Source organism: Chelonoidis abingdonii, chromosome 2 (assembly GCF_003597395.2).
Source record: "Chelonoidis abingdonii isolate Lonesome George chromosome 2, CheloAbing_2.0, whole genome shotgun sequence".
Lineage (NCBI taxonomy): Eukaryota > Metazoa > Chordata > Testudines > Testudinidae > Chelonoidis > Chelonoidis abingdonii.
The window spans coordinates 130,257,344-130,280,080 of NC_133770.1; the positions used below are offsets into that span (position 1 = coordinate 130,257,344).

At 47.4% G+C, this 22,737-nt stretch overlaps 1 protein-coding gene across 1 annotated transcript in view; it reads right to left on the reverse strand.

The window, feature by feature from the left end:
• Positions 1 to 22,737, reverse strand: part of NFX1 (nuclear transcription factor, X-box binding 1) — a 235,223-nt gene that overhangs the window by 141,295 nt on the left and 71,191 nt on the right. Inside the window, exons 8-10 of the mRNA XM_032803700.2 lie at positions 21,577 to 21,676; positions 21,257 to 21,474; positions 6,802 to 6,899 (exon numbers count right to left, since the gene is read on the reverse strand). Coding sequence (XP_032659591.1) covers positions 6,802 to 6,899; positions 21,257 to 21,474; positions 21,577 to 21,676 — 416 coding nt within the window. The remainder of the gene's footprint in view (positions 1 to 6,801; positions 6,900 to 21,256; positions 21,475 to 21,576; positions 21,677 to 22,737) is intronic.

The window sequence follows — 22,737 nt, forward strand, 5'->3', positions numbered from 1 at the left end:
TAAAGTCAAGCCCTGCCCTTTTATAAGCAGATGCCTGCTTGCAGGTTCACCGTCCAATACATGAACTTGGCAAGAACAGGGCTGGTGTTGCAAAAACACAAATATGCTTAGGCACTAAGTAGTCATGTAAGCACAGTCTAGAAGAGTAATGCCAGAAAACCCCACTACAAGGTTATGGTGTAAACACACTCCCTGAAGATGATACTGGGACATACTGACCCCTCTTAAAGAGAAGGTCAGGATCATAGGATGATGGATAGAGATGTTCTGATTAAACCAAGAAGTACAACGTAAAGGGTGGTAACTAACCACATCAGAGGAGCAATAGGGAATTTGTTTGTATCAATGTATAAAAGAGAGATCACAGAGAGGGTGTTTAGCTAAGGGGAGAATGGAAAGTCCCCCCGTTCACTGAGCTGAGTCCATTGTGATGGGCATACACGTGTTAGGGCACCTGTAACCATTGAGCTAGGGCATTAGGACAGTGCTTCATGGACAGTAAACCTAGCCAAGTTCCTTTGCTACTGAACGGAGCCTGTGGTCTTCTTGGACAAGTCGACTGGAGCCTGCTGGACTGGCTATCTGCCCAGAGCAAGAGCAGCACACAGAGAGAACACACACAGGCCAATAACTGATGACACACATAAGGAGAGGTTACTCACCCTGTGCAGTAAAAACTGTTTTTCTGAAATGTGCCCCACACAGGGATTCCACTTCAAGTGTGTGTGCCCCATGCAACTTCAATTGGACATTTTCATTAGCTTCCACTCGGTCTGTGCATCCATCCCATATATTCCTGTGCCCCACACAGGATACAGAGGTCTGTGCAGGCAAACCACCTCAACTCCTTCTCTACCGCAATGTTCCATACAGGAAACTCTGAAGCAGAGGGGAAGGAGGGTGGGTAGTGATCACCAATAGGGGGACACAGCTCGAAGAACCACAGTTACTGCAAAGGGTGAGTAAATCATCACAGAATATCAGGGTTGGAAGGGACCTCAGGAGGTCATCTAGTCCCACCCCCTGCTCAAAGCAGGACCAATTCCCAACTAAATAATCCCAGCAAGGGCTTCGTCAACCCTGACCTTAAAAACCTATAAGGAAGGAGATTCCACCACCTCCCTAGGTAACCCATTCCACCCTCCTAGTGAAAAAGTTTTTCCTAATATCCAACCTCCCCCACTGCAACTTGAGACCATTATTCCTTGTTCTGTCATCTGGTACCAGGTGAGAACAGTCTAGATCAGGGGTCGGCAACCTACGGCATGCGTGCCAAACACTGCACGCAAGCCGATCTTTACCGGCACGCAGCTGCCTGCCGTGGTCCCGGCCCCCAGCCCAATTCAGCCCCCCAGCCCACTGCTCTCCCCTGCAGGGGCAGGAGGCAGAAACTTGGTTCTGCGGCAGCCAAGCTTCCCCCGCCCCCTCTCCCTCCTCTAGCATGATGCTTTCCTGCCCCGCCCCCTCTCCTTCCCTGCACCAGTTAACAGCCTGTGGGAGAGGGAAGAGCAGCAGCATGCCCACAGCTCCGTAGAGGAGGCAGAGAGAGAGAGAGAGAGACGGAGCCTTGGGGAAGGGGGTGGAACAAGGCACATCCCTTCCAGCCCCCTGCCATGAGCCACTCAGGGCAGGGGGCTAGGAGCACCCCTACGAGCCGAGCACCCCAGCCCTCTGCCCTGACTCCCCCACACACACACTCAGCCTTCTGCCCTACACCCCCCACGCACCCATCCCTCTGCCCTGACCCTTGAATCCTCCACACACCCAGCCTTCTGCCCTGTACCCCCACAGCCCCATCTCTCTACCCTGCACCCCCAATACTCCCCAGCCCTCTGCCCCGACCCTTGAACCTCCCCCACACACCCAACCTTCCACCCTGCATCCCCACAGCCCCATCCTTCTGCCCTGACCCCCCCCGCACACACAGCCCTCTGTCCTGAACCCCCCAACCCCAACACACACCCAGCCTTCTGTCCTGCATCCCCACAGCCCCATCCCTCTGCCCTGAACCCCCACACACCCAGCCCTCTGCCCTGCACCCCCACAGCCCCATCTCTCTGCTCTGACACCCCCCCCCCACAGCCTTCTGCCCTGACCCTTGAACTCCCCCCTCCCACAGCCTTCTGCCCTACACCTCCCCACACCCCCAGCCCTCTGCCTTGACCCCCCTCACACCCAGCTTTCTGCCCGGATCCCTGAACCCCCCCACTCCAGCCTTCTCCCCTGAACCCCCTCCCCCTGCCCTGATGGATGGAGGGCAAGTAGGGGAACACAGATAGGGAACACACTTCTTGAAGAACCTCCAGTTACATAAATACCCTCTATTTCTTTTCTGAGTGATTATCCCTGTGTGTATTCTACATGTGGTTGACAGGCAAGCGACGTTCAGACTGGAGGAGAGTGCAAGGAAGCAGCTGGTATACAGTTGCAGCTTGAGTTAGAGCATAGGTGTGTCATGAACATGTGGACAGACCTCCAAGTTGCAGCAGAATGTCCAATAAGGATGCCATGGAAGCAACTTGTCCTCACATGGAGTGAGCTGTAATACCCCCAGGAGGGGGAAGTTTTGCTGTAGGTTCAAAAGAGAATGTTGTCAGGACAAGGTTAAAGTCCCACTGAGAGGTAGGTTTAATGACCAGTGGGAAGGTTCTGATCAAGCCCTTCATAAATCACACAGTAGCCAGGTGCATGAAGACAGAATGTCCCTTCACCAGAAGGAGAAAGGCACTGATCAATGCTAGGTGTACTCGCAGCAAACTAGAGCCAGACCTGAAGTCTTTAAGCAGAGGATAACTGCAATGCATATGGTGGTGGTGACGTACCCAGGCTGAAAAGTACTGCCATTTAGCCAGGTAGCAGGCTCTAGCAGAATTCTTTCTGGTTTGGGTAAGGATTTCTTGAACAAGGACGGAGCATGAATGTTTTACTTCTGACACTCATCCAAGTACCAGGCCATAAGGTGGCGTGAGCCCAAGTTAGGGTGCTTGATCTCCCTCCTACCCCTGTCCTGAGCTAGGTGATCCTAAAATAGTCAAATCCTGATAGGTGGGTGTGCTGACATCATTAGGAGTTCTGTGAAACAGAACTGTCTGGGCCAGTAGGGTGCTAGGAAGATAATGGTGGCTCTGTTGTGACAGATCTTCTGTACATCTTGAGGTAGTAGAGTGAAGGAAAGAAAGGTGTTTCTGAGGTCATCCATCCAGGAAAGCAGGAGAGCATTGCCCTGGGAATCACAGCTTATGGCTTCCCTGGAGTAATACATGGGAAGCTTTTTGTTCATCTGGGATACAAAGTGGTCTCAGCGGAGTATCCCACTGTGCGAATACGTTAGAAATGTGTTGTGGATCTCCCATTTCTGGTCTGCAGATAAGCAGCTGCTTATCCTGTCTGTCAGGGAGTTGTGAACCAATATAACTGTCCACCTATCTCTAGAAATGCACAATACTGAAGATTTAGTGCACTCTGAGGTAGGCGCCGATGGAGGTTTAGCCTTATACCATAGCAAGGAACCCATCAGGGGAGGTACCAGAGGTAGAGCTATGTCCAACTGTATCAGTCTGGAAGAACGACCCTCTTTGCTATCTCTAGCATGTCCAGATGAAACCAAAGCTTGCTCGGAACAGTGTTTGCTCTTAGAAGAGCTTCAGGGTTTTCCAATCCCACTGGAACTGGAGGAGCCCTTTGTCTCTACAGTACCAGTTCAAGGGGTTGAATTTTCCGAGATGGTTGACCTACCGGGAGACCAAAGTCTTTTCAGAGCAGACTCTTCACAAGGAGAGTCAGAGCTCTTCTTCCAGAGACCTTCTGAGGAGCACAATGGAGTCTTTCCCTTTCTAGGGGAGTGCTGAGCCAAGTTTGAAGGGACACTGGATCTGCCTGGAGATTGCTGACCTGGCTCTGAAGCAGGACAAAGGGAACGCTTCATCATAAGTAGCCTCAACTTGACCTCCAGGTTCTTCTTCACCCTGGAATTAAGGACCAGACAAAAGCCACACTTATGTGGGATGTGTGACTCTTCTAGGCAGCGAACACATTTGTAGTGCTGCTGCTAACCAGGCTGGGCTCCTGGAAAGCAAGGCAACATTTAAACCAGGGGTGGGCAAACTTTTTGGCCTGAGGGCCGCATCGAGTTTCATAAGTTGTATGGAGGGCAGGTTAGGGGATGGGGTTGTGACCTGGCCCCGACCTCCTATCTCCCCCCGGGACCCCTGCCCCATCCAACCCCCCTGCTTCTTGCCCCCTTACACCCTCCCCCCGGGACCCCTATCCCATCCAACCCCCTGTTCCTTGTCCCCTGACCATCCCTGGATCCCCGCCATCCGATCCAACCCCTCCTCTCATTCCTGATGACCCCTGCCCCATCCAATCACACATTCTCCCTTTCCCCTGACTGCCCCCGGAACCCCTGGGCCTGATGGACTTTCCCGGACCCCATTCAACTCCCCTCCTTCCTGACTGCATCCCTTGGCGCTTCGGCCCCCTTTTAACCCCCCGTTCCCACACCTGACCACCCTGACCCCTATCCACACTCCTGCCCCCTGACCACCACTCCAACCTCCCCCTGCTCCCTTTACTGTGCTGCCTGGAGCACCAGTGTCTGGTGGCGCTGGAGCTAGGCAATGCTACCACTGCCACCACGCAGCACAGAGCATCGGGTCAGGCAAGGCTCTGCAGCTGCGCTATCCCAGGATCTCACAGCCCCGCTGCCCAGTGCATTGCGATGGCGGTTGAGTGAGCGAGCTTAGGTTGCAGGAGAGGGAGGACAGCAGGGGAGGGACTGGAGACTAGCCTTCTGGGCCATGAGCTCAGGGGCCGGGCTGTAGTTTGCCCACTTCTGGTTTAAGCCCTGGCAAGCCAGGCATGCCCTCCTGAGGAAGACAAGCCTCCCCAGAAGGGGAGAAGAAAAAATAATCCTCCCAACTACTAAACTAATTTAACAAACTAGACTGAACTAAACTAGCAGCTAGGAAAAAATTCTTTTCGCCAAGGCACACTTGAGGTGGACCTGCTAAAACTGCATCTCAAGCTGAGGTGGTTGAGAAGCAACTGAGGGTGGTCTGCCCAAGCAGACCTATTTAGCCTCATTGCATGGCATGAGGATGTATAGGACACATGGACCAAACAGACACTGTTAATGAAGATCTTCAACTGAAGACTCATGGGCACATGTACACCTGAAGAGGAACACCCCTAGGGACTCTACTCACAGAAGAGCAAGTTCCTGTGACAAAGAGGCAGCAAGACTGGACCTGTAATGCGTTTTGTAAATTCATATAGGGGAAGCAGTCCAGATGCCAAGATGTTTGACCAATCAGCTGCCACTATGGCCAAGGTTAACACTATGACTGGGACGTTCTTGAGAAATGCCATTTTCAGGACATGTGGTATTTCCTGATGGACTTCACTCTTACTTTTCAAAGACGGGATCTCGAGTTCTCTGAGAAGCTGCAAAAGCTAAAAAATGCTATGGTGGAACTCACAGCAATAAGAGATAATCCTAGGCCTTATGCCCAAACATTTATCAGGAAAGCAAGTTTGCAGGGACAATACTGGACCTTGGTGGCAAAGTCACAGAAACATCAGATATACATGTCTGAAGATACTGTTGAACACATGAATGTCACATTCATTAAGGCTCCAACAACTATCTCATTGCTTCAAAGATCTGGTTCTGCACAATAATAAGAAAACAACTGGCCTGTTACTGACAATGTACAAACTGACAATCTGCTGGATCACTGTACAAATGTATAGAGTGAGGAAGAAAAGGAGACTGGTAAACAAATGACTCCCCCGTGAGCCTTGTGGGAGCCTTAGGCATAACTAACCGTGTGAATCAAAGGCTGTGAACCAGCATACACCAGGCCTTGGCAGAATGACAATACAGTAGGTATTAGAAAGCACATTCCTGACATGAGAGGATGGTATAGAAATGCCCAGAGTTCTCAGGTAACTGCATAAAAACATTTCTAGGAAATGCTACACTCATGGACCCAGAGATCCCTCATAAGATAAAGAGGGAAGGATAGGATAATGGATGAAGATATTATGTTCAAACTAGCCTGTACAAGATACAGGATTATAACAAAAAGCATATGGAATGTAATATATAACTTGTTTGTATCAATATATGAAAAGAAAATCATGCAGGGCATCTTTGTAATAGTTTAGGGGATAACATCCTGGTCTGCTGATTGAACTGGTACCTAGTCAAGGGTATACATGTTAGGGTACCTGAGCTCCCATGGGGCACTAGGACAGTGCTTTGTTGACAGTAAACCTGGCCGAGTGCCTTTGCCACCAAACTGAGCATGCAGTCTTTCTTTAGGAATAAGACTGAGGTCTAATGAATCAATACGCTGCATTTTCTTCTAGTGCAGCTAACACCAGAGCTCCAAGAATAGCAGCCCTAGCAGCATTAATACGGCAGCACTAGCAACATTCCACAGCATGAAGACCACTCTCCAAAACGCCACATAAAATCACCATGCACTTGACGTGCTTCTAACAATGCTTTTGGTGGAAATAACATTCACTGAATTGTAGTAGTTTTGTGGTAGAAGATGGGTTTTCCAGAGCTAAATTAATGAATAAAATCATGTACATATAAACTGAAAAGCACACTCCTGAACTTGATGAAACATATAAGTAAATGGCCCACATGTTGACCTAGCTATTTTCTACTGGTTTTACAACCTAGCAGTACTACTTGCTATTACAGTGTATAGTGCCCCCTTCCCCCGGATAATTTTTAAGAGTGCTCAAGAGCTCATTACTAGAGATTAGTGTTTAAACTTTTACCTTTGTTTTGAAGGCACACCTACAGTAAATATTTGATGTACGAGAGCACGGTCCACATTCTCCTTCATGGCAAAGATTTTCACATGTATGAATGAAATCTACCAAAAATTAAAATGTAAGAATGATTTGTAAATTAAACCTTTTAATTTAACATTGGTACTTTAAATCTATGTCACATGAACATCCGTGGTCACATTGAGGCTTCTGGATGAGTTGGGAGTTGCATGCACAAGACACTGCCTTCAAATCCCTTAGTATTTCTCATGTATATGCTACAGATTTTATGTCAAAAGAAGTATAAGAATTTAGTGCATTATAAGATTTGCAATTTAAAGTTGTGTATTGCTTTGAAATATTTTTTAAAAAGCTCAAAATTGTACTTCTTTATTTTAGTAAGTCTATGGTCTCTACAGTTTCAGTTCCACAATTTTTATACTAGTAGTATTAAAAATAGACACTTTGCTAGACACTTTTCATATAAATATATAGAATCAATAAACTTGTGATTTAATGTGGTGCTGTATAACCAGATGAACAGAGGAGCACTATGTTAAAAAACATTCTGAACACAAAATTTCCCTATATGTATAATCTGATTTATTTATTTTTTTAAACGGTGAAAAATTAAACATTCATTTTTCACTATGTATACTGACCCTCTGTAGCTTGGAAAAGGAAAATAAAAATTAGCCACTTCCTATATTATCTATGGTTCTTCAAAACGATTGCCTTCATGGATCCAAACTGTATGAGGAATAGTGACTTGTCAAGTATCCAACGAAGTGGGTATTCACCCACGAAAGCACATGCTCCAATATGTCTGTTAGTCTATAAGGTGCCACAGGACTCTCTGCTGCTTTTATAGTGACTTGTGTACATGAACTTGGCACTCTTTAGATAGAAACAGCAATTGGAGAAAAAGTTTGCCCAGCTCTAAAGAGCAAAAATACTGAACAGACACAAAAATGTATCTGAGTTTATCTGAAAATTTCTTCTCTCCAAATAATAAGGTTCACAGATCCATTACAGTGGGACTCCAGCCTAATTTTCAGTTTGAAGACCAAACCAGACCTGTCAGTTCCTGGAAGGAAATGATCCCACCCCTAAACAGCATGCCAGTTTGAGATAAAATCTACTGACTAATATGGAATTCAGAATAACTATTTATGCACCTTATGCAGCTTAAGCAAAAACTTCAAAATTTCTCATCTGAATCAAAAGATATAGTTTTCAGAGTAGCAGTCATGCTAGTCTGTATCCGCAAAAAGAACAGGAGTACTTGTAGCACCTTAGAGACTAACAAATTTATTTGAGCATAAGCTTTCGTGGGCTACAGCCCACTTCATCGGATGCATAGACTGGAACATACAGCAATACAGAGAACATGAAAAAGTGCAAGTAGCCATACCAACTCTAACAGGCCAATCAATTGAGATGAGCTGTTGGCAGCAGCAGAACAACTTTTGAAGTGATAATTGAGACAACCCACAGAAGGCGTGAGGATACTTAACATGGGGAAATAGATTCAATTAGTGTAATGGACCAACCATTCCCAGCCTCTGTTCAAACCTAAGTTAATTGTATCTAATTTGCATATTAATTGAAGTTCAGCAGTCTCTCTCTGGAGTCTGTTTTTGAAGTTTTTTGTTGTAAAATTGCCATCTTCAAGTCTGTTGCTGAGTGACTAGAGAAGCTGAAGTGTTCTCTCACTGGTTTTTGAATGTTATGATTCCTGATGTCAGATTTGTGTCCATTTTTTAAATTTTTTTTTTTTGCATACAGACTGTCTGGTTTGGCCAATGTATATGGCAGAGGGGCATTGCTGGCATATATCACGTTGTTAGAAGTGCAGGTGAACGAGCCCCTGATGGCGTGACTGATGTGATTAGGTCCCGTGATGGTGTCACTTGAATAAATATGTGGACAGAGTTGGCACTGGGCTTTGTTGCAAGGATAGGTCCCTGGGTTAGTGTTTATGTTGTATGGTATGCGGTTGCTGGTGAGTATTTGCTTCAGGTTAGGGGTCTGTAAGCGAGGACTGGTCTGTCTCCCAAGATCTGTGAGAGTGAGGGATCATCTTTCAGGATAGGTTGTAGATCTTTGATTATGCACTGGAGAGGTTTTAGTTGGGGGCTAAAGGTGATGACTAGTGGAGTACTCTTATTTTCTTTGTTGGGCCTGTCCTGTAGTAGGTGACTCCTGGGTACTCTTCTGGCTCTGACAATCTATTTTTTCACTTCAGCAGGTGGGGATTGTAGTTTTAAGAATGCTTGATAGAGATCTTGTAGGTGTTTGTCTCTGTCTGAGGGATTGGAGCAAATGTGGTTGTATCTTAGAGCTTGGTTGTAGACAATGGATCATGTGGTGTGTCCTGGATGGAAGCTGGAGGCATGTAGGTAAGTATAGGGGTCAGTAGGTTTCCAGTATAGGGTGGTGTTTGTGACCATCGCTTATTAACACAGTAGTGTCTAGGAAATGGACTGCTTGTGTGGATTGGCCATCTCGATTATCACTTCAAAAGTTGTTTTTCTCCTGCTGGTAACAGCTCGTCTCAATTGATTGGCCTCTTACAGTTGGTATGGCTACTTCCACCTTTTTGTGTTCTCTGTATGTATAAATATCTTCTTGCTGTATGTTCCAGTCTATGCATCCGATGAAGTGGGCTGTAGCCCACGAAAGCTTATGCTCAAATAAATTTGTTAGTCTCTAAGGTACCACAAATACTCCTGTTCTTTTTAAAAGATATAGTGAATCCCAGTCTGCAACAGAACATCAGCACCGAGTAGTTCACAGATGGAATTTAAGTCTTTGACACAGCTGAGGCTCAATCCATTAATTACTTTGAATATTAGGGCCAATGCCTTAAATTGGCATAGAAAGCTGACCAGGAGCCAGGGGATGGACTTAATTGCTGATGTGCTCATGACAACCTCGGCCATGGAATAGGCAGGTAGACCCTTCTGTCCCAGCTGGAACCTATGCATCATCTTCACATTCAGCTTCACACACAGTTAACTACAGTGATCTGCACCCTCAGCAAGTCTGCGGATGACATTAAGCCTGGGGAAAAGACGGTTACTCACCTTTGTAACTGTTGTTCTTCGAGATGTGTTGCTCATATCCATTCCAATTAGGTGTGTGCGTGCCGCGTGCACGTCCGTCGGAAGATTTTTACCCTAGCAACACTTGGTGGGTCGGCTGGGCGCCCCCTGGCATGGCGCCGCTATGCACTGAATATATACCCCTGCCGACCCGTCCACTCCTCAGTTCCTTCTTGCCGGCTACTCCGACAATGGGGAAGGAGGGCAGGTTTTGGAATGGATATGAGCAACACATCTCGAAGAACAACAGATACAAAGGTGAGTAACCATCTTTTCTTCTTCAAGTGCTTGCTCATATCCATTCCAATTAGGTGAATCCCAAGCCTTACCTAGGCGGTGGGGTCGGCGTGAGATACTGCAGCATGTAGAACCGCAGAGCCGAAGGCTGCGTCCTCTCTGGATTGTTGCACCAGGGCATAATGGGAAGTGAAGGTATGCACTGAAGACCACGTAGCTGCTCGACATCTCTCTTGGATGGGTACTCGAGCTAGGAAAGCGGCCGATGAGGCCTGAGCCCTGGTAGAATGAGCAGTTATATGTCCCGGAGAAACATGAGCTAGATCATAGCAAGTACGGATGCACGCCGTTACCTATGACGAAATTCTCTGAGAAGAGACGGGTAGGCCTTTCATCCGATCTGCCACTGCCACAAAAAATTGGGGCATCTTGCAGAAGGGTCTTGTTCGGTCAATGTAGAAGGCGAGCGCCCTACAGATGTTGTAGAGAACAGAAGTTGCATTCTCTCGAGATGTATGCGGTTTGGGAAAGAAGACCGGGAGGAATATGTCTTGGCTGAGATGGAAGGCCAAGACTACTTTAGGGAGGAACGCCGGATGTGGACGTAACTGCACCTTGTCTTTGTGGAACACCGTGTATGGTGGGTCCACCATCAGAGCCCGAAGCTCAGAGACTCTCCTGGCTGATGTGATGGCCACAAGGAAGGCTGTTTTCCATGACAAATACAGGAGCGAGCAGGTTGCCAATGGCTCGAATGGAGGAGTCGTAAGTCTTGTCAGGACCAAGTTGAGGTCTCAGGAAGGGGCGGGGCGTTGTACCAGGGGGTATAGACGCTCCAAACCTTTGAGGAACCTCGAGACCATAGGGTAGGAGAAGACGGAATAAGTACCTTCGCCGGGGTGGAAAGTAGAAATAGCCGCCAAGTGCACTCGCAATGATGAAATAGCGAGGCCTTGCTGTTTAAGATGCCAGAGGTAGTCCAATATAGTGGGAACGGGAACCTCCGTGGGTGTTACATTTAGTGTTTGACACTAGCAAGAAAATCGCTTCCACTTGGCCAAGTATGTAGACCGGGTGGAAGGTTTTCTACTACCCAGGAGTACTTCTTGCACTGGGGCAGAGCAACGTAACTCCGACTGGGTTAACTATGCAGAAGCCACGTTGTGAGATGGAGAGATTGCAGGTCCGGGTGGTGAAGCCTGCCGTGGTCCTGCGTTATAAGAACCTGATGCGGGGGCAGAGGGCTCGGGTTGGCTATCGAGTGGTCCAGCAACATGGTGTACCAGTGCTGTCTGGGCCACGCGAGGGCGATCAGGATCAGGCGAGCCGTGTCCCTGCAGAGCTTTAAGAGAACCCTGTGCACCAGTGGGAAGGGTGGAAAGGCATACAGCAGCTGGTTCTTCCATGAGATTAGAAAGGCGTCCGATATCGAGCCTGGGGCGAGACCTTGGAAGGAGCAGAACTTCTAGCACTTCCTGTTGTCGCGGGACACGAAGAGGTCTATGTGGGGAAAGCCCCACTTCTGGAAGATGGAATGTAGAATGTCCGGGCGAAGCGACCACTCGTGAGACCGAAAGGATCTGCTGAGATGGTCTGCCAGGGTGTTCCGGACTCCCGGGAGGAACGATGCTACCAGGTCTATCGAGTGGGCTATGCAAAATTCCCACAATTGGATCGCCTCCTGACAAAGGGGGGAGGATCGAGTCCCTCCCTGCTTGTTTATGTAGTGCATGGCTGTTGTGTTGTCGGTAAGCACTGAAACACAACCACCTTGCAGATGTTGTAGGAACGTCTGGCATGCCAGGCGGACTGCTCTCAGCTCCCGGACGTTTATATGCAACGCTAGCTCTTGAGATGACCAGAGGCCTTGCGTGCGACATGGTCTAGATGAGCCCCCCAACCGAGAGACGACGCGTCCGTCATTAGGGACACCGAGGGCTGCCTCGGACGGAACGGCAGTCCTGCACAAACCAGGGAGGGTATTAGCCACCAGTTGAGGGAGTCTAAGACGGTCTGAGGAATGGTGACCACCATGTCTATGGTATCTCTGCCTGGACGGTACACTGAAGCGAGCCAGGTTTGAAGGGGACACATGCGTAGTTTTGCGTGCTTGGTTACAAATGTACATGTGGCCCAGTGACCGAGGAGGCTCAGACAGGTGCGAGCCGAGGTCATCGGAAAGGTTTGGAGGCTTTTTATAACAGAGACCAGTGCCTGAAACCGGGGCAATGGCAGGCAGGCTTTTGCGAGTTTGGAGTCTAGAATGTCCCCAATGAATCCTATTCTTTGAGTGGGCACGAGAGTAGACTCCTCTAGATTGATCATCTGGCTCAATCTCTCGAATAGGTCCGTGATGATGGCTATGTGCCAGGTGACCTGGGCCTTGGAGGTCCCTCGAATAAGCCAGTCGTCTAGGTAAGGAAACATGTATTCGCCGACGACGGACTAAGGCGGCCACTACCGTCATGCACTTTGTAAAAACGCGAGGGGCCGCAGAGAGGCCAAACGGAAGGATCGCAAATTGGAAATGTTGGCGGTGCACCATAAACCATAGGTACCGTCTGTGCGGGGGATAAATAGCAATATGGAAACATGCGTCCTTCATGTCGAGAGCAGCGTACCAGTCTCCCGGATCCAAGGAAGAGATAATGGTCCCCAGGGATACCATGTGGAACTTCAACTTCTTTAAAAACACGTTGAGCCCTCGCAGGTCCAGGATGCGTCGAAGACCTCCTTTCGCTTTGGGGATTAGGAAATAATCGGGAGTAAAATCCCCTGCCCCTTAATTCCTCCGGTACCTCCTCTATAGCTCCGATAGAGAGAAGCGTGCGAACCTCTTGCCAGAGAAATTGCTCGTGAGAGGGGTCCCTGAAGAGGGACGGCGGAGTGAGAGGGGGCAAAATAAATTGGAAGTGGTATCCAAATTCCACTGTGCTTAGGACCCAACGATCCGAGGTTAATTGGGACCACACAGGGAGGAAGGGGGAAAGGCGGTTGGAAAACTGAAGGGGATCCTGGGGAAGGACTGGTGCTCTGCTCTTGGGTGCACCTTCAAAAGTTCGCTTTCGGGCCCGTCGCTGGTTGGGCGGGACCGGTATTGTGTCCGCCTTGGGACCCAGATTGTCGTCTGCGGTTCCCGTGACTGCGCCTTCTGCCAAAGTCTTGTCGCGGTCTGGGCGGGGGTAAGGGCGCTGAGGTTGGCTACGGAAGAACCTCCGTTGGGTTTGTGGGGTGTGCATCCCAAGGGAACGCATAATCACCCGATTGTCCTTAAGACTCTGTAGCCTAGGGTCCGTTTTCTGGGAGAAAAGGCCCTGACCTTCAAATAGCAGGTCCTGGATGGTGTGCTGCAGTTCAGGAGGTAGACCTGACACTTGCAGCCACGAGATCCTCCTCATCATAATTCCCGAGGCCACGGCTCTGGTTGCCGAATCCGCAGTGTCGAGGGAGGCCTGCAGGGATGTCTGTTCCACTTTCTTTCCTTCCTCGAGAAGGGCTTGGAATTCCTGGTGGGAGTCTGGTGTGACCAGCTCGGTGAACTTACCCACCGCCTGCCAGGTGTTATAATTATATCTACTGAGCAGGACCTGTTGGTTCGCCACCCTGAGTTGGAGATCCCCTGCAGAGTAGACTTTACATCCCAACAGGTCCGTCCATCCATCTAGCCTCCCGCGATTTTGGGGCAGGGGCTTGCTGGCCATGGTGCTCCCGCTCACTGACGGATTGAACCACCAGGGAACATGGCGGAGGATGGGTATATAGGTATTCGTACTCTTTGGAGGGTACCATATACTTTCTTTCCACCCCTCTGGCCACAGGAGGGATAGACACCAGGGATTGCCAGATTATGTCCGCTTTGGCTTGGATGGAACGTATAAATGGCAAAGCCACGTGGGTTGGGGCATCCGCCGACAGTATGTCTATTGTCGGGTCTTCAACCTCCAGGACCTCCTCCACCTGGAGATTGATATTTAAGGCGACTCGCTTCAAAAGGTCCAGGTGAGCTTGGAGGTCGATAGGGGGCGGGCCCGAGGAGGATGTACCGGCCACTGCCTCGTCGGGTGAAGAGGACAACGACAGACCTGGTACCAATGGCTCCTGTAGGGACTCTTGGTCTGGAGGTATGTCAGGGTCCGGGAGGACCTAAGGGTCCAGTGCGTGAGGAGAGTGATCTGTACCCACTGGAGCGGGGCGGCTAACAGTGGTCTCCGGTGCTCGATGTTCCGACGGCGCAGAACATGATGTTACCGTGGGTTTGCTTTGGGCCTGGTGATATGCCCAAGGCGTCCAAAAGGACCACTGATGAGGATCTTGGTCTGGACCTTGAGCCTCATGAAGAACCCGGCTGTGTCTCTCTGAATCGGGATAGGTGGCACTATCAGCGTGCGATGACCCAGACGCGTGCCTCAATGGCCACGGTGGAGCAGAGGCTGTTTGAGGATAAGCCTTGTCTCTAGGGTACCGTATTTCGTGCTGCACTGGAGAGTGGTACCGGGATCCGTACCGGTACCGAGAGCGTGATCGGGACCTGAGACCGGCGCGGTGCCGGGAGGTCAACCGGGATCTTGACGCCCTATGATGAGAGCGGCTGCGGTGCGAACGGTGCCAGGAGCTGGACCAGTGCCTGGAGTATCGATCCGGTGAGCGGGACCTCAAGTGCGACCGGTACCGAAGAGGACATCGGTACCAGGACTGCGAGTGGCGCCTGGATCTGGAGCGACGCCAAGATCGAGAACGCTGGCAGAACCTCGATCTTGAGTGCTGTCTGCCTCAGGTGCCGATGGAAGGCGGTCTTACCGTGGCAGGCTTGCCTGTCGATTGAATAACCCGCACCAGCGGTGCCGGGGGCTGAGGCAAGGCGGGCTCCATTAAAGCAATAAGTTCCCTCGCCATAGCAAATGTCTCTGGCGTAGTGGGAACGAGAAGCTCTACCGAGGCATGTGCCGGGGAGCTGTCATGCACCGGACTCGACGGCTCTTGCATGGCCAGAATCAACGGTGCGGAGATTGTGGGTGCCGCGGCAGTTAGTGGTGCTGGGCGGCTCGACTCAGATTGCTGCTCAGACTGCAGTGCAGATAGTGGGGCCGCAGGAGCTTTAAGCTTCTTGGCACACGAGGAGAGGGAGCGGTGCCAGGCCGGTTTCTGGGCCGGTGACGGCTGGTGCCGAGTGTCTTCATGGTGCCGGCGCTTTCTGGTGCCGATGAGGCACTTCTCCCCGGCGCGGACTGTCCGGCAGCCGGTGCCGAAGGTGGAGGAGTGAGGGCTGCCTCCATTAGGAGCTGCTTAAGGTGAAAGTCCCGCTCCTTTTTCGGCCGCAGCTTGAACGATTTGCAGATCCTGCACTTGTCTACGAGGTGGGATTCCCCCAAGCACTTGAGGCAGGAGTCGTGGGGGGTCTCCCGTGAGCATCGGCCGACGGCAGGCCGAGCACGGTTTGAAACCTGGTGAGCCAGGCATGGGCCTGGGCACCGGGAGAGGGAAAGGCCTAATCCCCGACCCTCTGAACTATATACACTAACTACGTTTACAAAAATCTATTAACTAGAACTACAGAGAATAAACTATACACACAATAAGTATTAGAACAGAAAAGCTAGGGAGGTGGAGATCAGCTAAGCTGCGCTCCACTGTTCCAACGGACTGACACAGGCGGTAAGAAGGAACTGGAGGGACGCGGACGGGTCGGCAGACGTATATATTCGGTGCTCATAGTGGCGCCACACTAGGGGGGCGCCCCAGCCGACACCACCAAGTGTTGCTAGGGTAAAAATCTTCTGACGGGACGTGTGCACACGGTGCGCACACACCTAATTGGAATGGATATGAGCAAGCACTCGAAGAAGAAGAGGTAGATATGATGGAAGGTAGGAATAGCTTTTTGTCCCAGAATCTTGACCTAGAAAAATTGAAGGATTGGCGCCAAAAGAAATCTGATGAGGTGTCAACAAAGGACAAGTTGCAGAGTCCTGCACTTAGGACACAAGAAATCCTATGCACTGCTACAGGCATGAAGACTAACTGGCTAAGCGGCAGTTTGTCTTCAGACTACAAAAAAGAACTGGGGATTACAGTGGACAAGAAGCTGGATGAGAGCTAACCTTGTGCCTTTGTTTGCCAAGAAGGCTACAGCATATTGGGACTGTAACGATACTAGGAGCATTGTTCAGCAGATAACAGGGAAGTGATTATTCCCCTCTATTTGGCAACTGATGATGGCCACATCTTGGAGTATTGCGTCCAATTTTGGGCCCTCAACTACAGAAAGGACGTGGACAAATTGGAGCCTCCAGCGAAGGTAATGTACAACGAAAATGATTAGGGGGCTGGGGCACATGACTTATGAGGAGAACTTGCCTGAAGGGAATTGGGCTTATTGTAGTGCAAAGAGTGAGGGGGGATTTGAATAGTAGACTGCTTCAATCACTAGTCCCTTGAAAGTGACAGTTGACAGAACTGTAATAATGGAATGTGCTAATTTTGGGCATCTGTGGAGGTTCTAGGTGGATGTTAGGAAAAACTATTTCCACTAGCAGGACGGTGAAAGCACTGGAATGGGTACGTAGGGAGTGATAAGAATCTCCAATCCTTAGAGGATTTTTATGCCCGGCTTGAAACATAAAGAATGGCTGTACGGGTCCAGACCAAAGGTCCATCTAGCCCAGTAATCCTGTCTATCAACAGTGGCCAATGCCAGGTGCCCCAGAGGGAGTGAAGTTCTCTTTTAAACCCTGTTATAGTCCTAGCCTTCACAACCTCCTCAGGCAAGGAGTTCCACAGGTTGACTGTGCGCTGTGTGAAGAACTTCCTTTTATTTGTTTTAAACCTGCTGCCCATTAATTTCATTTGGTGGCCCCTAGTTCTTATATTATGGGAACAAGTAAATAACTTTTCCTTATTCACTTTCTCCACACCACTCATGATTTTATATACCTCTATCATATCCCCCTTAGTCTCCTCTTTTCCAAGCTGAAAAGTCCTAGCCTCTTTAATCTCTCCTCATATGGGACCCATTCCAAACCCCTAATCATTTTAGTTGCCCTTCTCTGAACCTTTTCTAATGCCAGTATATCTTTTTTTGAGATGAGGAGACCACATCTGTACGCAGTATTCAAGATGTGGGCGTTCCATGGATTTATATAAGGGCAATAATATATTCTCCATCTTATTCTCTATCCCCTTTTTAATGATTCCTAACACAGTTTGCTTTTTGGACTGCCGCTGCACACTGCACAGACATCTTCAGAGAACTATCCAGGATAACTCCAAAATCTTTTTCCTGGTTAGTTGTAGTTAAATTAGCCCTTATTATATTGTATGTATGGTTGGAGTTTTTTCTCCCAATGTGCATTACTTTACATTTATCCACATGAAATTTCATTTGCCATTTTGTTGCCCAATCACTGAGTTTTGTGATTTTTTTTGAAGTTCTTCATAGTCTGCTTTGGTCTTAACTCCCTTGAGCAGTTTACTATCATCTGCAAACATTGCCACTTCACTGTTTACCCCTTTCTCCAGATCATTTAAGAATAAACTGGTAGGATTGGTCCTAGGACTGACTCTTGGGGAACACCACTAGTTACCCCTGTCCATTCTGAAAATATACCATTTATTCCTTCCCTCTGTTCCCTGTCTTTTAACCAGTTCTCAGTCCATGGAAGGATCTTCCCTCTTATATCATGACAACTTAATTTAGGTAACAGCCTTTGGTGAGGGATCTTGTCAATGGTTTTCTGGAAATCTAAGTACAGGTGAGTCTCATCTTACGCTGGGGATACATTCCGCTGTCAGCATGTAAAGCAAAAATCGCATATAGTCAAATTACATTGAGTGCAATGGCGGGCGAAATTGCCCGCATTACAGGTACAGTATTTAAATTGTTATTTTTCCTCTTTTTTCATTTTGTTTTTGCCAACTGCGTAAAGCTGAATTTGCGCATGTTAAATGCGCGTAAGATGAGACTCGCCTGTACACTATGTCCACAGGATCCCCCTTGTCCACATGTTTGTTGACCCCTTCAAAGAACTAGAATAGATTAGTAAGACATGATTTCTCTCTTTTTTTTATTTTAAAAAAAATTCTCTTTACAGAAACCATACTGACTTTTGCCCAACAATTTAATGTTCTTCTATGTGTCTGACAATTTTATTCTTTATGATTATTTCAACTAATTTGCCCGGTACTGATGTTAGACTTACTGGTCTGTAATTGCCAGGATCACCTCTAGAGACGTTTTTATAAAGATTGGCGTTACATTAGCTATCTTCCAGTCATTGGATACAGAAGCTGATTTAAAAGGACAGGTTACAAACCATAGTTAGTAGTTCTGCAATTTCACATTTGAGTTCTTTCAGAACTCTTGGGTGAATGCTATCCGGTCCTGGTGACTTGTTACTGTTAAGTTTATCAATTAATTCCAAAACCTCTTCTAGTGACACCTCAATCAGTGACAATTCCTCAGATTTGTCACCTACAAAAGCCAGCTCAGGTTTGGGAATCTCCCTAACAGCCTCAGCCATGAACACTGAAGCAAAGAATTCATTCAGTTTCTCTGCAATGACTTTATCGTCTTTAAGTGCTGCTTTTGTATCTCAACAAAACCCTGGCTGGGAATATTTAGTTGGGGTTGGTCCTGCTTTGAGCAGGGGGTTGGACCAAAAGACCTCGTAAGGTCACTTCCAACCCTAATCTTTAATGCTTCTACCTTGGAGATGACAAATAAAGGGATCTCTGTGACCACTCATCCCAGAGGAAGGGACATAGTTTCCTAAGAAGTTGGAGGTGTAAAGTCATTTTTGGAAACTGATGCTACCTGGTCATCCAAGCTTAGCGAGGAGTTCGATGCCTCCTATTAACCTATTACAGACTGAAGCACTTCTTCCACCCCAAGGGTCAGCTAAGGACTAGACATTCAATTTGAACTTTAAATAGGTAAGAGAATGACCTGATGACCACTCCTACAATGCATGCTACCACCACTCCTACGATGCATGCTACCTCTCTTCTCCCAAGCCAATACTGCACAAAGCTTAAATTGCTCTGGCTCTTCTTAGGTAGTTAAGGCCTTTTGCCCCATCCATGTGGCAAGATAGAGAAGACTAAAGGAGGAGACTGGACTGGACTGTACAATGTACCAAGGAGCGGGTCTAAAGCAACATGTCCCAGTGGGACCTGTGCCTGCAAAAGGAAAAAAAAAAAAAATCTGTCAATCCACTGAAGAAGGATACAGAGAAATTGACTCAGCTCATAGTTCAATCTTCTTTGTGTTACCCACCATGAGGATGAGCAGGAATACCAGACACGGTAGTTTATCTACCATGCTTTTTGCCAGTGTAAGGACATCTGAGACTGTTTGTGTAGTAAGGGGGCCAAAGCGTCTCCTGCTCAGACTGGCTGCTTGCAAAGGGTTTGTAATGTATATTCTGTCTTCTTCCTGGGTTTGTCCTTCATATACTGCTCCATAAAGATAAGCAGGGGGTCAAGCTGCTGAAGTCTCGGGCAAACACAAAGGAGGGCTTTCCCTCTGTCAGAGGGCAAACCGACAGTACAGTTCTAATGATTCTGCAGCTGAAGTTTAAAGATTTTTTTCCTTTCATTTTCTCCTCAGCAGCAGAGTGTGTCTGGAACTGCCTGCAGAGGTACAGGAAGAATGAAAAAAACTGGTTGGATCCTCATGGGCTGGGCCAGGCCATACACCTTCCTGACAGAGACTGGCAGGACTGGTTCTGCCTTCAAAATGACAAATAGGCTGATGACTTAGTATAACAGATCTGTGAGAGTATGTCATTTTAAGGTGGCCTTCAAAAGTTCAAGGTTTATTGGGAGACTAATGGAGAGACTCTTAAAAACCCTTGAACAGAACAGGGAGGAAGAGCGTGCCAACGCTGACAACTGTTTGGCAACAAAGTAAGTGCAGTTGTCAGTAGCATCTTCATCTTCCCATTACACTGATGATAAAGAGGGCTGGAGGAGAGAATTGCTGGTAAGAAGGCTCTTAGGCAAAGGAGATCCTGCTGATATAAACCTTTTTTTTCACTCTCCTATTCTACACAATCGTCCTTCAGTCTTCTGCGATATGGGCACCTGCACCCATGTAGCTCAACAGGTTTAAGATAATTCCATATGGATATGGTGGACTTTTCTCTGCAGGGACCCATCAGCAAGGAGCAGCGGCGGCTCCAGGCACCAGCGCTCAAAGCGCATGCCTGGGGCAGCAAGCCACGAGGGGCGCCTTGCCGGTCCCTGCAAGGGCGGCAGTTAGGTAGCCTTCGGCGGCTTACCTGCGGGAGGTACGCCGGTCCCGCAGATTTGGTGGCAATTCGGCGGCGGGTATGCTGAATCCGCAGGACCGGGAACATCTCGCAGGCAAGCCACCGAAGGCTGGTTGCCTGACTGCCGTGCTTGGGGCGGCAAAAAAGCCAGAGCTCCCCCGGCAAGGAGTCATTCAAGTAGTAGATGCTGCCTCACCTGATCCATGGTGAACAGAAGGAGTCTCAGTAAGTGATCTCAGAGTGGACCTTGGACTCTATCTCTGGGAGCAGTGAGGCAAAAAGTGCAAGGCCCTCATGGGCAGGCCCACAAGAGCACCAGAGCAAATGCCATTTAAAAGTTTCTTTTGCTCTGGTGCCCTTACAGAAATTGACTTTTCTGTAAGGGATAAAGGGGACTGACAGGGAAATGACATGCTGTAGAACTCAGCTGGCTGGCCAGAAAGATCTGGAGGAACTAAAGACATGGAGACACAAGCAAGGTTCATATGCAGTCCCACTGGACACTTATTTTCTAGGAATTTCTGCACTTCCCTCCCACAACATGTGTAACACCTACAGTGGGGATCCATACAGGCAATGCTAAAAAAGCTGGTCAGTTTCATTTGTTTCTAGACAACTGCACTTTCTGATTCTCAAGTCCAATAACAATTATTCAAGATTTGGGTTGCAAATTCTATGGAGGCTTTTATAAATTCAACTTGACTACAACCACCCAATCATGAACACTTTCTACGCATACTGGATTTTTGTTCATTCTGAATCTATTTAAAAAAAATATGAATCTGGACTATCTGCCTCTTTAGTAATGGAATGTGTTTGTAAGTGTTTAAAGCAGAAAGTTCTAGTTACCACGGCTACCACAAGGTAGAGGTTTGCCACATGTTTTTCCACACGATGGGATGGGATCCGTGCACAGTTTACGCTCAATACATCCTAGTTTTAGTAATCTGCTAAGAAGAGTCTGCCCACAAGGACAGCAGTGCACTACTTGGGGAAGTCGCGGACAAAGTTGGCAGGGCTCAGGATGACATATCTGCATACAGCTGTGCCTTCCACAATTTAATTTTCTAAAAAAGAAATATGTAAGGAATTACAAGGGTATCAGTCACTGAGTGTTGAATAAAATGTAATTTTTGCTTTAGGTTTTTTGGGGAGAAAAAGGCCCTTACTTGTCACATGTCTTCTGGCAGGAGAACTTTCCAAATCCATCAGAAAACTCTTCATTTGTTCCACACAATACATCTCGAAAGGTACTCCCACAGTAGCAGACTAAGGGAGAACAAACAATACGAAAAAAACAGTATTACCACAAACAAGGAACACTAAACACTGTATATGCAGGACAATACTAAATTTGAAAAACTGAACACAAAAATTCAAAATGTGTTAAAAACAACCTTTAAAAGTGTACTTTAGTTGCTCTATTTAGACTTGACTTAGCTGTATACAGATTGAGTTTCTATATTACTTTTATCAGCAAAAGATACTAATAAAAGAGAGGATCAATAAAAAGGATAAACCACCTGAAAAGAGGGTTTAATCAGTACAGCAATACTTGACATTCAAAAAATAATGCAAATCAATCTTGAACGGGAACTTTTATCTTAAACTAAACTTCAAAAAATTTACATAAATAAATACAAGCATTTTCTTTGTAAATATCACAAAGAAATGAACCAATATTATTATACTGTACTAGACATCTGGACATCATAGGAGCCACATGGGTTATCAGACCAGAGGTAAAATACTTTTAGACATTTGAAAAGTGTGAGTGTTTATTTAAGTATACCTCTTTAAATGTACTTTTATACAGGTTTTCTGTTACTTTTCAAACTACTGATTTAAAAAGTCATAGGGGTCACACATAAGTAAGATTTTTTAAGTCAAGAGTAAATTAGTATTTAAAATATCCTGTAACAATGGTTTTGATTTACATAACCCTTGCAGATGCATTTTTTTAAAAGTAAAAAAATTAAAATTAAGTGCCTGTCTAAAGCAAGACTTCTCTCAATTTTGAAGTAAACTCACTGATAAAAGATAAGCATGTATTCAGCCTTTAGATGGAAAGCTGTTAGCATACTCATCATACATAAAATTTATAGAATTACTAATTTATATAACTTGCCATGATAGCAAATCCATTGCAATATTAAATTAAAAGAAGCAAAGCACCAACCCCTATAATTAAAATTCTTCTGACTTTTTTGTAACCGCTCAATCTCCCACAGGGCATTAAAATTTGGCAAGGGGATAGTCTTTAGGCAGGCTATGCCTGACTTTTATTAAAGTCTTTTAGGTTCCAATGTAATAAAGTAAGGACACTTAAG